Raw genomic sequence first — 14,211 nt, 5'->3', positions numbered from 1 at the left:
CCACAGTCTAGCAGCAGGGGTGGCGTGTCTCCAAGCTACTGGCTTCCCAGCCAACACCCCACATAAGTGCATCACCTGATTCATGTACAGACTGGAGGCTGACTCACTCTGCTGAAGTACCCCCTCTCCAAAGTTAGAACACAATGCCTACGGGAGCCACGCTCAACGTTCCCTGTCCTTAACCTGCAAACCTGCCCACAAAACCCCAAGAGACTTTCCTCTGGAAATGCCCAGGCTCTGAGAACCAGAACCAGAAGGAGTCCTGGAAGCCTCTAAGTGTTAGGTAGGTGGGCAGTCAGTGCAGGCCCTGACTCAGCTCAGCCTGAGCCCTATGGACTGCCAGGGCCCTAAGCAGTTGCTTAGCTTTATTAGGATCAGCTATACATTTGTTTTAGGCAAGGTCCTCTCACCTTTGCCCCCAAGGAGCATGTATCAGAGGCTCCTTGACCCCATCCACCCGAGCTACTTCTAACTAGGCCGCCTCCTCTACCCCCACAGTGTGGTGGGTGAATGGTATTCCCCTGAGAACTCATGCCTACTCAGAACCTTAGACGGTAACCTTATTTGGCAATAAGGTCTCTGCTGATGAAACCGGCCAAGGGGGTCGAGACTTGGGGTCAGCAGGAAGTGCTATGACTAGTGTCCTAGAAGAGGACAGAGAGGGACACTTGGGAAGGACGCACACATCAAGGCAGAGGCAGACAGGCTATGGAGCACCAAGGACTGCTGGGAACCACCAGGGCTGGAAGACGTGGGGGGGGGGGGGGATCTTCCCTGAAACCAGCCAAGGGTCCAGCTGAAACCTAACTTTAGGCTTTTGGCTTCTGAGGGGGGCAGGAACGTTCTGCTGCTTTGAGCTACCAAGTCGGGGGGGGGGGGGAATATCTGTTACAGCAGCCTTGAGGGGCTTCTTAAATTACCTCTGCTCAGCAGAGCCACTGCCTCTGTGGAGGGCCCAGCCTGCGTCTTTCACGCTGGATGTTGGTCTAGGCACCAGGCTAGGCAGAGCTGGGACACCCTTTGTCTAGATCTTACATCTGGAGCGCGGGCACGCATGCGCGCCCACACATCATCACAAACTTCTAAGAATAACACACCCTAACTTTGGCTCGGAGTTGGCCTACTCCGCCAGCTCCCGGCTGGGAGATTTTTTTTTTTTTCTTGTGGTTTGGGTTAAGGATTTTTTTTTTATTTTTCTGGCATTAGTAAACTGCCGTGTGAATCAGCTCGCCCCAGGCCGCGATGTAACGTTGGGAGGGCTCCTCAGACTCACTGCCTGAGCCACCGGGGCATCCCGAGGACCCCCTCTTCCTGTTGGTCCGGCAGGACACCCCTCCCTGGGAGACGCAAGCTGGATGCTGAGGGCATCTTTCTCCCCTGCTGTCTCTGCAGCTGCTTCTTGCTAGGTTCAGCCCTAACTCCATCCTGGCTCTTTTAAACACCCCTCTAAGGGTGTCTGTCCCCAATAAATGGAACCGTAACTGCTCAGCCAGCAGAACCCTTCCCTGGCTGGGTTGGGGACCCGCTACAATGGTTCTCCATTTTGGGTTGCACAGCTCTAATGACAGTTGACATGCGGACGTCAGGGCCACAGGTGGACAGAAGTACACCCTTACCCCCAGCTTTGACAGATTTTTGACACTCCATACTGGAGACAGAGCCTTGGGCTCAGCCTCTGGCACTGGCCTGGTTTGCTTTTTTGTCCATTGGACACAAGCTAGAGTCATCTGGAAAAGGAACCTCGATTGAGGAAAACCTCCATCAAACTGCCTGTAGAAAATCTGTGGGGCGTTTTCTTGATTAATGATTGACGTGGAAGGGCCCAGCCTACTGTGGGTGCTGCCACCCTTGGGCAGGTAGTCGTGAGCAGCCGTATAAGACAGCAAGCCAGTAAGCTGTGCTCCTCCATGGTCTCTGCATCAGCTCCTGCCTCCAGGGTCCTGCCCTGACTTCCCCCCATGATAGAAATACATCGTTTTTCTCCTCAAGCTGCTTTTGATTCATGGAGCTTTATCACGGGAACAGAAAGCTAAGGCAAGCACCAAACTAAAGAGGCGTTTAAAAGAAACCAAGAATACTTTGCATTGAGGCTCCTCATTGGTTAGAGGTCCAGCAGGCGGGGTGAGGTGAGTGAGGTGGCTTCTTCGGTTCTTATGGGGGTGGGGGGGGCTGACATTTCACAATGACAGATTTCCCCCGATGCTATGGAAGAGGCCTGCTCACCCCTCACTCACACTTCTCCGGTTACAGGAAGCCACCACAGCCCACACTGTGGAGATGATGGCAAATTAGGGGGAAAAAAACCAGGCGGGGGCCCAAATAAAGTGGATCAGTGATGGGAGAGGGAAGGGGGCACGGGACAAGACAGCCAAGCACAGGCTGCTGAGGAACAGAGTTCAGCTGGAGAGGTGGCCTGGGGCAGACAGGCAAGGTGGGCGGGGCTCAAGGTGAGACCCAGAGGTAGGAAGGTTCAAAACCAGTAGAGTGAGGCCAGATGGTAAAGAGAGTGTGGGGATTTCCCAGGGCCATTGGGGTGGCCAGGGAGGTAAGAAAGCGGATGGGTAAGGAATGCCAACATGGCTTCCTGCCTGCCCCCCTCCCCCCCCTACACACACACACACACACACACACACACACACACACACACCCAAGACAGGGTCTCATTATGCAGCTTTGGCTGGCCTGGGACTCACAATGTACGCTAGACTGGCTTTAAACTCATGTCTGCCTCTACTCCCTGTACACTGGGTAAGGGTGTACATTACTATGTCCGGCTTCATAATTTCTTGGATCGTTTTTGAAGACTTATTTATTTTGATTTTATGTGCAGGAGTATTTTTTTGCCTGCCTGTATGCACGGGCACCACATGAGCGCCTAGTGCCCACAGAGACCAGACGAGGGTCCCAGATCCCCTGAGACTCAAGTTATAGATGGCTGTGAGCCCCCATCTGGGTGCTGGAAACCAATCCTGGGTCCTCTGGAAGAGCAGCAAGTGGTCTTAGCCACCAGGCCATGTCTCCAGCCCTCTCATCCTGGCTCCTTAAGGAAGCATGATCTAGAAGCAGGGGTTCTCTGGGGCTTCCAACCCAACATCTCCCTTCCTCAGCTCGCTCAGAGCACCTTAGCACTCAGCACTCACGGCTCAGAGCAGTCTTTCCATTGACCACTTGATCAGTCAGCGTTGGGACCTCTCTGTCTCTCGGCCTGCCCCAGATCAGCCACAGGAAGGATGGGAAGACTCCAGCCTGGGACCCCAGCAACCTGTACCTGTGTGATCCTCAAGTTCACGTATCCCCAACTCCGGCCTCGAGGCTAAAACTTACAGGCTGAGTGCTTGACCCTAAGCAACTGCTTCATCTTGGGTGCGCACTACTCAAACCTCCCCCCTCCCGCCCCCCCACCCCGAGACTCGGTATCTCCATCTCTAGAATGGGTCCATCACTGGCCACAAGGCCGAATGCCTTGGGAGTCAGACAATGGTTAGCAAATGTGCATGCAATGCCTAGCACAGAGCCTAGCACAGCATGCCCCCACACACGTGAGCTTCCCTCCTGGTATTACCATCTGGGGTAGGAGCTGAGCCTGTGAGCAAAGTGGCGGAGAGCCCGCCCAGAGGAGCAGCTGGTGGCTGGTGGGTGGTGGGAGGTGCAATGTGAATGTTAGCAGGTTTTTTTTTTTTCTTGTCAGTTTGTCTACACAATCCCTAAATTTCCCTGCAGCTAAGAGCCCGGAGCAGGAATGCTGGCGCCTGCCAAAGGGAACTCGGTGTGGGCTAGGGCAAGTGCCTGATGCAGCAGTTTGGCAAGGCTGGCGAGCCTCCTCGGCAGCTGAGGTCTCCCCCCACCCCCCAGCCGCCGCCCCATCAACATGCTAACTGTACTCTCAAGACCGTCTCATCCTGTTTCTTAGCAACCGCCCTATTTGGGGGAATGTGGAGTGCTACAGGGACACCGGCTCGGAAGCACGGGCAAGACAGAAAGCACCCCCCAAATTTAACGCGTGGTATCCGGTCTCTTGCACGCCCACTGCCTGCCTTCTTATGCCGGCTGCCATCTCCGGGGGCGGGGGTGGGGGGTGGGAGGGGGCAAGGTGGCCAGCTTGGAAGTCCTCCAAAAGGGAGTTCAGCTACACGCAGGTCTCCAGGCAGCTTCCAGGGCCAAATTCATGCAGGGAAGTCCTGGTTACCCTCCTTGGCCTCTGGACAGAAGCCAAGGTGCCATCTGCTGCGCCCCCCACAATCGGAGCAGCTGACGTGGCGCGAAGTAGGGGAAAGGCACCCAGCAGGGCTCTCAGGCTCCCCGATACTCAGGCCTAGGGCCAGGCAGGAAGGATCTCAACCATATGCAGAACACCATCACAACAGCCCAGACAGGCATTCTAGAAAGTTCCAGGACAGGAACACTCACTGGACTGAAGATACAGCCATCCTTTTATCTTCTCAAAATTTGTTTTTGGGGGTCTTAAAGGATTCCACCAGAGCCAAGCTTTCCGGCACAGGCAGCTGACTTCAGATACAGGCTATTAGTACTAACATTTTCTCGTCATGACTGAACACCCCATTTAAAATGAATTACCCAATTAAGCTAAGAAGGTGATGCATCCAACTTCCTGGGATCTGTTGCCAGTGGCTCTGCCCTGACTGCTCCCCCTAACTTCCTTCCAATTAGGTGAAGATCACTCGGTGCCCTGTGAGGATCAGCTGGGCCGTTGCTGTGGAGACCAGAGGGCTGTTCAGCCTATCACCATTTTCATCTGTGGATGAGAAGGGAGCTGGCAGAGTTTCCAGTCTCCCCCTGGGATGAACTTCTCTGCCAACAACAACAGAGACAAAAGGTCTGTTGGACGGGGGGAAGGATAAGGGATTGAGTAAGCTTCCGGGTCTTCTCGTGGAGCAACCCGAGGTGGATGGCATCAGCTTCCCATGAGCAGCTGCACCCATGGGAGTGCCGGGCAGTGTGTCTCTCGCCTCCCCTGCCCCTGTGTGCTGGAGATGGGGCTGCAGGCCCTGGTTCTGATGTCATGATGAGGCCAGTTCACCCAGTGAGGAAAATGCCTCCTCAGGAAATGGCCAGAAAAGATCAGAGCCGAGTGCCGAACCAACCAACGGCAAGGAGCACGGGAGGCAAATGAGGATTTTTATTTCTAAAATGCAAATCGAATCGTGGCTCCTTCTTGGTTTCCATCCTTTACCGGCTCTCATCACTAAGTACCAAGAGCAACCTGAGATGCCCCATGCTTCTCTCCCCTGCCTCATCTCAACCTCATTCCCTGAATAAATACTCTGCACTAGGAGAGGTCAAACATATGCGCTTCCCACCTTCCCACATGCTGTTCCCTGCTTAGTCTTCTTCTCCCAGCCTGGCACCAGCTGGACTCGGGTTCAGCCCAGGAGCCTTAGGTCAAATATCTTGACCCCCCCCCAGAAGTCTTCTCTCCATCCCTACTTCCCTACCCCCCTCTTCTGGAAGGCCTGGCACCATGTCTATGCTAGCACTTTTTACAATTTTGGGGGTGGGGTGGGGATGATTTGTGTGTCTCTGTCCCCAGCCCCATAGCTGCTGAACCATGTGAGTGGAGGGACGGACATTTTCAAAGAAATAGCTGAGAGACTTGAGAGCCTGAGAACAAACAGAAGTGGCAGAGAAGGATGTAATTGTCAATGTAAAGGAGTCATTAAAGAGTGAATGAACAGGGCTTGGGAGGTGGCTCAGTGGTTAAGAGCACTAGTTGCTTTTCCAGAGGACCCGAGTTCAATTCCCAGCACCTACAAGGCAGCTCAAAACCATCTGTAACTCCAGTCCTAGGGATCTAGTGCCCTCTTGTGGCCTCCCTGGGGACCAGGCATGCACGTGGCTCACAGATATACATGCACATCAAACACCTATATACATTGAAATAGATGAATTTTTTTGTAATTAATTTATTTATTTAAACCCTGGTCACAGTTTCCCCTCTTTCTTCTCCTCCCAGTCCCCATGCATGCACCCCTCCGTCCTAACCCCCACATCCACTCCTCCTCCATTTCTGCTCAGGAAAGGGCAGGCATCCCACGGATATCAACCCAAACACAGTATATCTAGTTGCAGTGAGACTAACTAAGCTCCTCCCCATGTATTAAGGCTGGGCAAGGCGACCCAGCATGAGGAGGAAATAAATTAATGTTCTAAGTGAATGAAGGCAGCACACCCCTTGGTCCACGGTGGAAGCAGTTACACATGTTAACTGTCTGTCAGTCCTTCCCTCCTCTGCCCTAAGATGAAAGATTTTAAACCAAGTGTGCCTGCTGTTATGAAGGAGTAGAGGAAACAGCTTGTTAACAAATTCTCCAAAAGGCGGCCCTATAATTACATCCTCCAGTCTACCTTCTGGAAGTATCGGTTTAAAACTAGGGTTGCGGGGAGCCTACTGAAACTTTCCACTCGGCAGAGCTGCAGCTGTCGGGGCAGCTCACCCAGAGCTAACGCAACACCTGGGAAAGCAGGCTGTCTGTCAGAAGAGGGTGAGTGCCACTCAGTGCCTTGCTCAGGTCTCTGCCACCTCGACCTTCCCCTGCCCAGGGCTCAGACAGTGTTCTCTCAATGCCTGAGAGCTCCTTAGGCTGGCCAGAGGCCGCTACCCACCTACCCTACCCCAAACCCCCTTCCTAGAATGCTAGTGGGGCCTGCTCAGTTACTTACCCCTTTGAAAGCTTTGGGTAGGCCTAGGAGTTCTTTGTTGGAGGTCAACATTGCAAACCCTGACACTCATCCCCGACACACCAGATTTTCCTAAAATAATGGGTATGTGCATGAGGAAACCCATAGATAGGCAGGTGGAGGCTGTGGCCACCCCAGAATCTGAGTCCTCAGGAGCGGCTTACATCTCAGCCCCAGTCACCTCTTCAAGCCCTTGGTGTCAGAGATCAGGGACCTTTTAAGTCCCAGCGACTCCGAGGCTCCCAAGGCAGGCCTCAGCTCCCTCACCTCTGATCTGGCCTGGGTGCTGGCTGATGGTGGACACACTGACATGCATGCTGTTGAATCTAGACGTCACAGAATCTAGCATTATTATAAGGAAGGAGGCTGAGGCAGGCCCAGAGAGACTGCCCCTCCCCAGCTGGTCTCCAACCGAAACATCTAATCCCAAACCCACACCATGCCCGCCTCTCCATCCCAACTTGTGGGCTGGAGGGCACATGTATTGAAGGGACACTGATTATTGCACTTCACTCTGCCAGATGTCATGAACACATACAGAATTCCCCCCTCCGTGTCTCGTGTATAGCTTTATACACATTTCCACATTTCTCCTCTGCCCACTTTTAATATGCTGGAACAAGCTAAAAATACAACATATACCATATAAAAATAAGGCTAGTCACAGGCTTGTCTGCTCTGGCAGAGAAACTTCCCTATTGGGACAAACTGAAGGATGTGCATTTTCAGCCACCAAGGAAAGGATGCTAGCTAGCTAGAGAAGGCCAGAAAAGACAACAGAAAAAAAATGGCCACAGGTTTATGCCACTCACAGGCTCAGTGTGAGGGAGGGCGGGGGAGAGGAGGTCCAAGACCATCCCAAGGACACCGAGAGGCAGAGGGGACCAGCCTGAGTCTGGGATCACTCCCCCACCCTCGCCTGAAAAGCAGAGCAGGGCAGGGCACATCACACTGTGCCCCCCGTGTGGCCCAAGGGTGTCACACCCACAGAGACCCTGATCCAAGCTGCCCTTCCGAGAGAGGTCTGACATTGACGTCGGCCGCGATTGCCAGGCTAATGCCGCCAGACACTAGAGATTTGAACCAGTCTGACTGATGCAGCCCATCAGAGTGCTGCTGGCGAAACAGGAAGTGTTAGCCAGAAAAAACGCAAAATAAATGGTCTCAGTGATAGAATGGCGGTTCTCTTCCTGCTCTTCCCTCTCGGCTCTTCTGCTCCTCCGCATCTTCCTTCACCCTCCTTCCTTTCTTCCCTTCCATCATCCTCCCCTTCCTGCTCCCTCCTCCCCCTCCTTTTCTTTTTAAACTGTAGTGAGAGTCTGTGGCCGTGGCTGGAGCGGGTCCCCAGAGTCCGGAAGGTGGAAGCCAAATCCTCAGCATGGCATTGCTGCAATTTTAAGAGTTGGGGACCAGGCTGGGCGGTGGTGGCACATGCCTTTAATCCCAGCACTCGGGAGGCAGAGGCAGGTGAATCTCTGTGAGTTTGAGGCCAGCCTGGTCTACAGAGCAAGTTCCAGGAAAGGCGCAAAGCTACACAGAGAAACCCTGTCTCAAAAAAACAAAAACCAAAAACAAACAAACAAAAAACAAAAAACCCAATTCCTGAGGTCAGAAGAGCTTATGGGTGGCTGACCTGAGCTCCAAGGTTCCAAAGTAAAGTCAAGGTTTGTGTCGTAAAGAACACGCAGCAGCTGGGCCCCAGCCCCTACCACTCACCAGCTGTGTGGGCTAGCCTGGTCTTCATGTTCTGCTTTGTATAAGAGGCTGGGGAAGGACCTGTCTCATGGAGTGTCATCCGGTTTAAAGTCATCTAGTTCAACAGGAACTGCCTGGGCCTGGTCCCTAGACACCTAACAGAAAGCAGCAATACGCCCCCTGACCGACAGCTATGAAGCACCTTTCAAAAAAAAAGTGTGTGTGCATGTATGTGTTTGTATGTATGAGAACTGTACTTGTGTATACATGTGTGTGTATATATGTGTACTTATGTGTATGTATATTGTACTTGTGTGTATATGTGTATGTGCATATGTATGTGTGCTTGTATGTATACTGCACCTGTGTGTACGTGTGCGCATATGTATGTGTGCTTGTGTGTATTTATGTTGTACTTGTGTGTGCATGTACGTGAATTATACTTGTGTGTGCGCTTGTGAGTATGTATATTGTACTTGTGTGTACGTGTGTGTGCACATGTGTGTATGTGTGTGTACACTTGTGAGTATGTATATTGTACTTGTGTGTGCACATGTGTGTATGTGTGTGTGCACACTCATATACATGCACCTGGAGGTCAGAGGACTTCAGGTGTCATCCTTAGGAGCACCAGTCATCTCCTTGGAGACGGGGTCTCTTTGGCCTGGAGCTCACCACTTAGGCTGGGCTAGCTGTCCGGTGAACCCTGAGGATTTCCTGTCTCTGCCTTCTCAGTGCTGGGGTGACGTGGACGCCATCACACCGGGGTCTCACCGTGTGAGAGAGACGCTTGACTGTCTCTCTCCCCATCTGAAGATGTTCTCCCTAGACAGCGGCGCTGGCGGCCACCAACGGCCACTCCCCAGCCCTGACACAGACCCCTCCAGGCTGACAGGACAAACCCTCTGTTCTCCGACACCTTGATTTAAAACAGTGGAGAGGCCAAGCTCGGGAGCTCTCCGCCATCAGGCGAGGCGGACTGTTTTCCTGCAGGGCCCCCAATTCCCACGGCAGAACACGGAACCCCGGTGGGGGGAAAGGCAAAGCAAGACGCCATCTGCTTGGCTTCCAGACAGTGCAATTAGCCGAGAAGTGCCTTCACATCTTCGGAGGACTCTGCGCTAAGCCGGGATTAATTAATTGTCACATTAATGGGATGCACCTTGAGCTCTCCAATGACATAATCACATGCAATTAGGGGCAAGCAGAAAGGAGTGCTTTATAACTAATGACGTCCTCGCTTCCTGGAACGTGTAATCCTTCTGTCTTCAATCCCAAAGGGGTTTGCAGACAGAAGGCGCTAAATATAGATCGGGAACTAATATTTAAATCAGTTGGAATTCACCTTTTCATAGCAAGAGCGAACCCAGAACAAAAGCTCACAGTGTTTACCAGGATTCTAAGCCTTTGTGTTCAAGAAGCTAAACAGTCAGCGAGCATGGGTTCAAACAGAAATGCCCGATAATTACGGACCGGATATGTTTATACTAAAGAGAAGGAATTTTGCCCTACAAAGCATGCTAACTAATCTGTGAGAAATGAATTAGACTCACGCCAATCATTCGGCAACTGTGTTGTGATTCACTTCTAAAAGCACTCTACGAGCTGCAGAGATGGCCCAGTGGTTAAGAGCACTGGCTGCTCTTCCGGAGGACCTGGGTTCAATTCCCAGCTACCACATGGCAGCTCACAACTGTCTGTAACTCCAGTCTTAGGGGATTCATCGCCCTCTTCTGGCCTCCGTGGGTACTGCACACATGTGGTGCACAGACACATGCAAGTGAAACACCCATATACATAAAATTAATTTCTTAAATTATAGTGCTCTCTCACCTCAATGTAGAAACGGAACTGGCCTTGTTTCTAACCAGAGAAGTTACTAACACGTCAAATGTCACATGCCAAGCACAGATAGAAGTACTTAGCACGCTATGGCTCAGTGAATCCTCACAGAGACCCTGCATTCTGGAATTGCTATGATTCCCATTTCACAAACAGGGATACTGAGATGCCAGATACTTAACAGTAATCACGTGTCCAGGGCTGGGGCTGTCACTCGGTGGTGGAACACTTGCTTAGCACGCACAAGGCACTGGGCTTCACCAACCCCGGCACACAGGGGGGCAAATACTGCATCCCCCAAACTGCCCTTTCCCAGGGAAGGTTCTTCTGACTGCGCCCCTATCCAGAAAGACTCTAATTCTTATTCTGTCCCCGGAGCAGCATCTGGAAAGCCCCACAGCCACCCGACACCCCTGCCGCCAGCTGCCAGTCTTCAGCAAATTATACATGAAAAGGCAGGTGGGGGTGGGGGGGGGGAGACAAGATCTGAGCCCCAGTAACACACCAAAGGTTTCCACAGGAGGGAAATTTTTTTTCTCAAAATTAAAGGTATAAGTAACCTCCATTTTCTTGGGCTTTCCGTGTGCTGTTTGTACACATGGTCATGGGTATACACGTGGCCATCACACCTCAGGTTCCATACATCAGTCTTTTTTTTTTTTTTTTTTTTTTTTTTTGAAACAGGGTCTCTAAGTGGCTTGGAACTGACAAGTAGGCGAGGCTGGCTGGCCACTGAGTCCCTGGTATTCTCCCGTCTCCACCCGTCTGGCTCTGGGATAGCATATTCCACCACACCAGGCCTTTTTTGTCGGTGAATTGGATTTAGATCCTGTGCCCACAGGACACACATTTGACTGACTGAGTGGCCCCTGAGCCACCACTCGGTCTTCTAACTTGATAACTTGATCCACGGCACCCGCTCATCGGTGAGCTACGAGTGTCCCCCCCACCCCGCCCCGCCTCCCCCCACCCCCTCCCCACGGGGCTGAGGATGGCTTTACCTTGTCATAATAGTATCTCAGGGCTCTGCTCAGCTTGTCGTAGTTCATGTTTGTCTTGTTCTTGCGGAGGCCCCACAGCTTGGCCACTTCTTCCGCCTTGAGGAGCTTGAACTCACCGTCGTTAGACGTCCAGCAGATGAGGTGTTCATGTTTCTGGTCCAGCAGCAGGTGCAACAGGAACTGCCACAACGTGATTGCACTCTCCATTACCTGGGGGTGTGTGTGTGGGGGGAGACAGGCAGGTCAGAGCTGGGGCCTGCAGGCCAGGGGTGCTACACGGTGGCTCTGCTCCGTAGAGCGCCACAGTGCCACAGCGCTTCCCACCCCATCCCGGTGGACCGCCTCACCACACACAGACTCTCTGGTTGTGCTTTTGCAAGCCGCTTTGATCCAGAAACACAACAGCAGTGCTCTCGGACCCTGGAATGCATGACATACAAACCAGCAGCGGTCACCTCGCACTGGGAACTATGTGGCATTAAACTGACTAAAGGAACGACCACCCCGTACAGTGATGCCCCATCCATCTCTTCCTTGGCTTGGCTTTATTCCCGCCCATCATGTCAACTGTGTTTTGGTTATTCTCTGGCCATTACTTGCTGAAATGTGGCCATGAGCACCTGCCGGGGCCGACTGAGTTTAAACAGGGGGCCTGGGGTAAGGAAGACGCAGCATCCCTTGGTCACACGGTCCTTTCATACTACACAGCCAGCGTGGCATTTACCGGGAAGGGACCCAGCTATGCTTCACATTGTCAATGAGGTCAGAACCCAGGACAGTGCTTACAGAGAGCAGACGCCCTGGTGAATTTAAAGAACCGGTCATGGCCAACAGAAGAGGACTTCAACTCCCCCAGGCACTTATGCAGCCTCTCCAACCGCATAGCCTCAAGCACACAGGTGGGAAGTGTTTGTCCCACCAGGAGAGGAAATCCCACGAAATACGCTAGCCTTCGCCTTTCCCTGTAGCATCAACTCTGGCGTTCATTCCTCCTAACACGCTGCTCTCTCATTCTTGGAACCTAATGAACTCTAACTCATCCACACTGACGCAGTTCAGGGGGGATTGCTGGAGGTTCCAATTTTTTTTTCACTTGAGTATATTGATAGGAGATTACCCCGATGTTTTTATTACACTTATTCATGGTGCGTGCGTGTGTGTGCACAGTGCACATGTGTACCCATGCACACCGTGGCATGTGTGTGAAGGTCAGAGGGCAACTTTCAGTGGTCAGTTTTTTTCCTTCCACCAGGTCCTGGGAATTGAACTTGGGGTCTCACCCTTGCTGGTGTGCACCCTTAGACCTGCTGAGCTAGCTTGCGAGCCCTACCCATTTATTTTACTATCATCCATGTAATTAGGAAAAGCTTTTCATGAGCAAACGCTGTGGGTGTTCTGATCTGGGCAGATGGACCTGGGTCGGTTCTGAGGCTGAGCTGAGAAAGCTCAGGAAAGGTCCCGAGGTGGAGGCCAGGCTTCTACCTCATGACGCACAACAGTCAAGCTGTGAGGTGCAGACAAGCCGGCAGAATGAGGGGACACCGGGGTCTTTGGGACAGCCATGAGGGACAGTAACCAAGATGCCCAGAAGACAGAGCAATGGCCTTGAGTTCTCTACAGTGAGTCCCCTGGCTCCTCTTCTCCATTGCTCCTTCATAGAGCAGCTTCTAGGTGGCCAAGGAGCCAGAGAGAGAGGCAGGCCCAGCGGTTCCCTTCGGTCAGACCTTCAAACTGGCTGACATCTTTCCGCCCCTTCCGGCAAGTTCCAGAGGGCAGGCGTATTGCTCAGTGGGACAGGACTTGGCCAGCATGGCCTGGGCCCTGGGTTCCACGGCGGCACCACAAGAATCAGCTTTGGGATCCTAACAGCAGTCATCACCCCCACCCCCACCCCTTGCCATATGAAAGCCCCCAGTCACCCCTTTATAAGCATTCACTTCCTGTTTCCTCTGACAGGCCCAGCCAGAAGAAAGAATCTCATTGTTTCTCTGGGCAACATGGGTGCCACGCGGGTGTCTCTGTTAGAGAAAATCCAGACTAAGAACGTGCTACACACACCCACAGGGTGTGTTATTTATAACTCTTTAAAGGGGGTATTCTTAAAGAGATCTGCCTTCACCACACTGGTCACTGGGTTTCTAAGAGTCAACCCCCGGCTTCTGACTTCAAACCACACCAGCAACTCCTGACCTCGGCAAGGGCTTCTGGCACGATGTGCGGCATTACGGCTCCAGCTCCTAATGAGCTCGAATCAGCCACACACGTTTCAAATTCTTGGGTGTCTCCGGCCAAACCTTCTGGCAGTGAGTTTTTAAGTATCTCTGAAACTTCGTGGCCACTCAGAGGAACCTTCCTGGAGAGGCAGAGAGATGCCAGCCAGTTCGGAGTTTTGCAGAAAGGAAAGGACTAGGCCTGCCCCCCCCCCTCTCTCTCTCTCTCTCTCTCAGGCTCCCAGGCCAGGTGGGAACATACCCAGCAGCCCTGAATCTTTAACTGCCAGGAACCAGTATTGTTCCACAAGAGACAGGAAGAAAGCAGACCCGCCTGCGCATTCTATACCATGGTCTCACCAGGTTCCTGGGGGGTTGTGTTTCCTAGAATCCCTTCTGTGGGCTCCAACCTGTGCACAGGGAACAGGGACTCAGTACAACCTGTGGGGTCCCATGTGGCTTCCTCGGTCCCTGTGGCTCTGTCTGTGCGGACCTCCAAGCTGGCAGCCTCTTTCTGCACCTACAAGCAGAGCCCTTCACATGGCTACCAAAAGTTTCCAATGTATTTCAAATAAGGTATTGTCCAAAGGTTTGGCCAGAATTTGGACACCAAGAATATGATAGAATTTCTTCCCAATTTTTCCCTGCTTTGCTCCTTTAGGGGGCCAGGTGGCACTACACGGCAGGGGGTCCCTACATCTTCAGCACCCTGAGAGCTGGGCTTGGCTATGTGTCTTTATCCAGCCAGTGAAATACTGGGTTGGAGT

The 14,211-nt window shown here is 52.5% G+C and overlaps 1 protein-coding gene across 1 annotated transcript in view; it reads right to left on the bottom strand.

Moving 5' to 3' along the window:
- The window catches only part of Elk3 (ETS transcription factor ELK3), a 65,440-nt gene that overhangs the window by 25,869 nt on the left and 25,360 nt on the right, over positions 1-14,211 (bottom strand). Inside the window, exon 2 of the mRNA XM_059245261.1 lies at positions 11,235-11,444. Within this exon, the coding sequence (XP_059101244.1) occupies positions 11,235-11,441 (207 nt within the window). The 5' untranslated portion in view covers positions 11,442-11,444. The remainder of the gene's footprint in view (positions 1-11,234; positions 11,445-14,211) is intronic.

This window comes from Peromyscus eremicus, chromosome 18 (assembly GCF_949786415.1).
Source record: "Peromyscus eremicus chromosome 18, PerEre_H2_v1, whole genome shotgun sequence".
In the NCBI taxonomy this organism is placed as follows: Eukaryota; Metazoa; Chordata; class Mammalia; order Rodentia; family Cricetidae; genus Peromyscus; species Peromyscus eremicus.
Note: the sequence above shows the minus strand (reverse complement) of the source record. Positions and strands in the feature narration are given on the sequence as shown.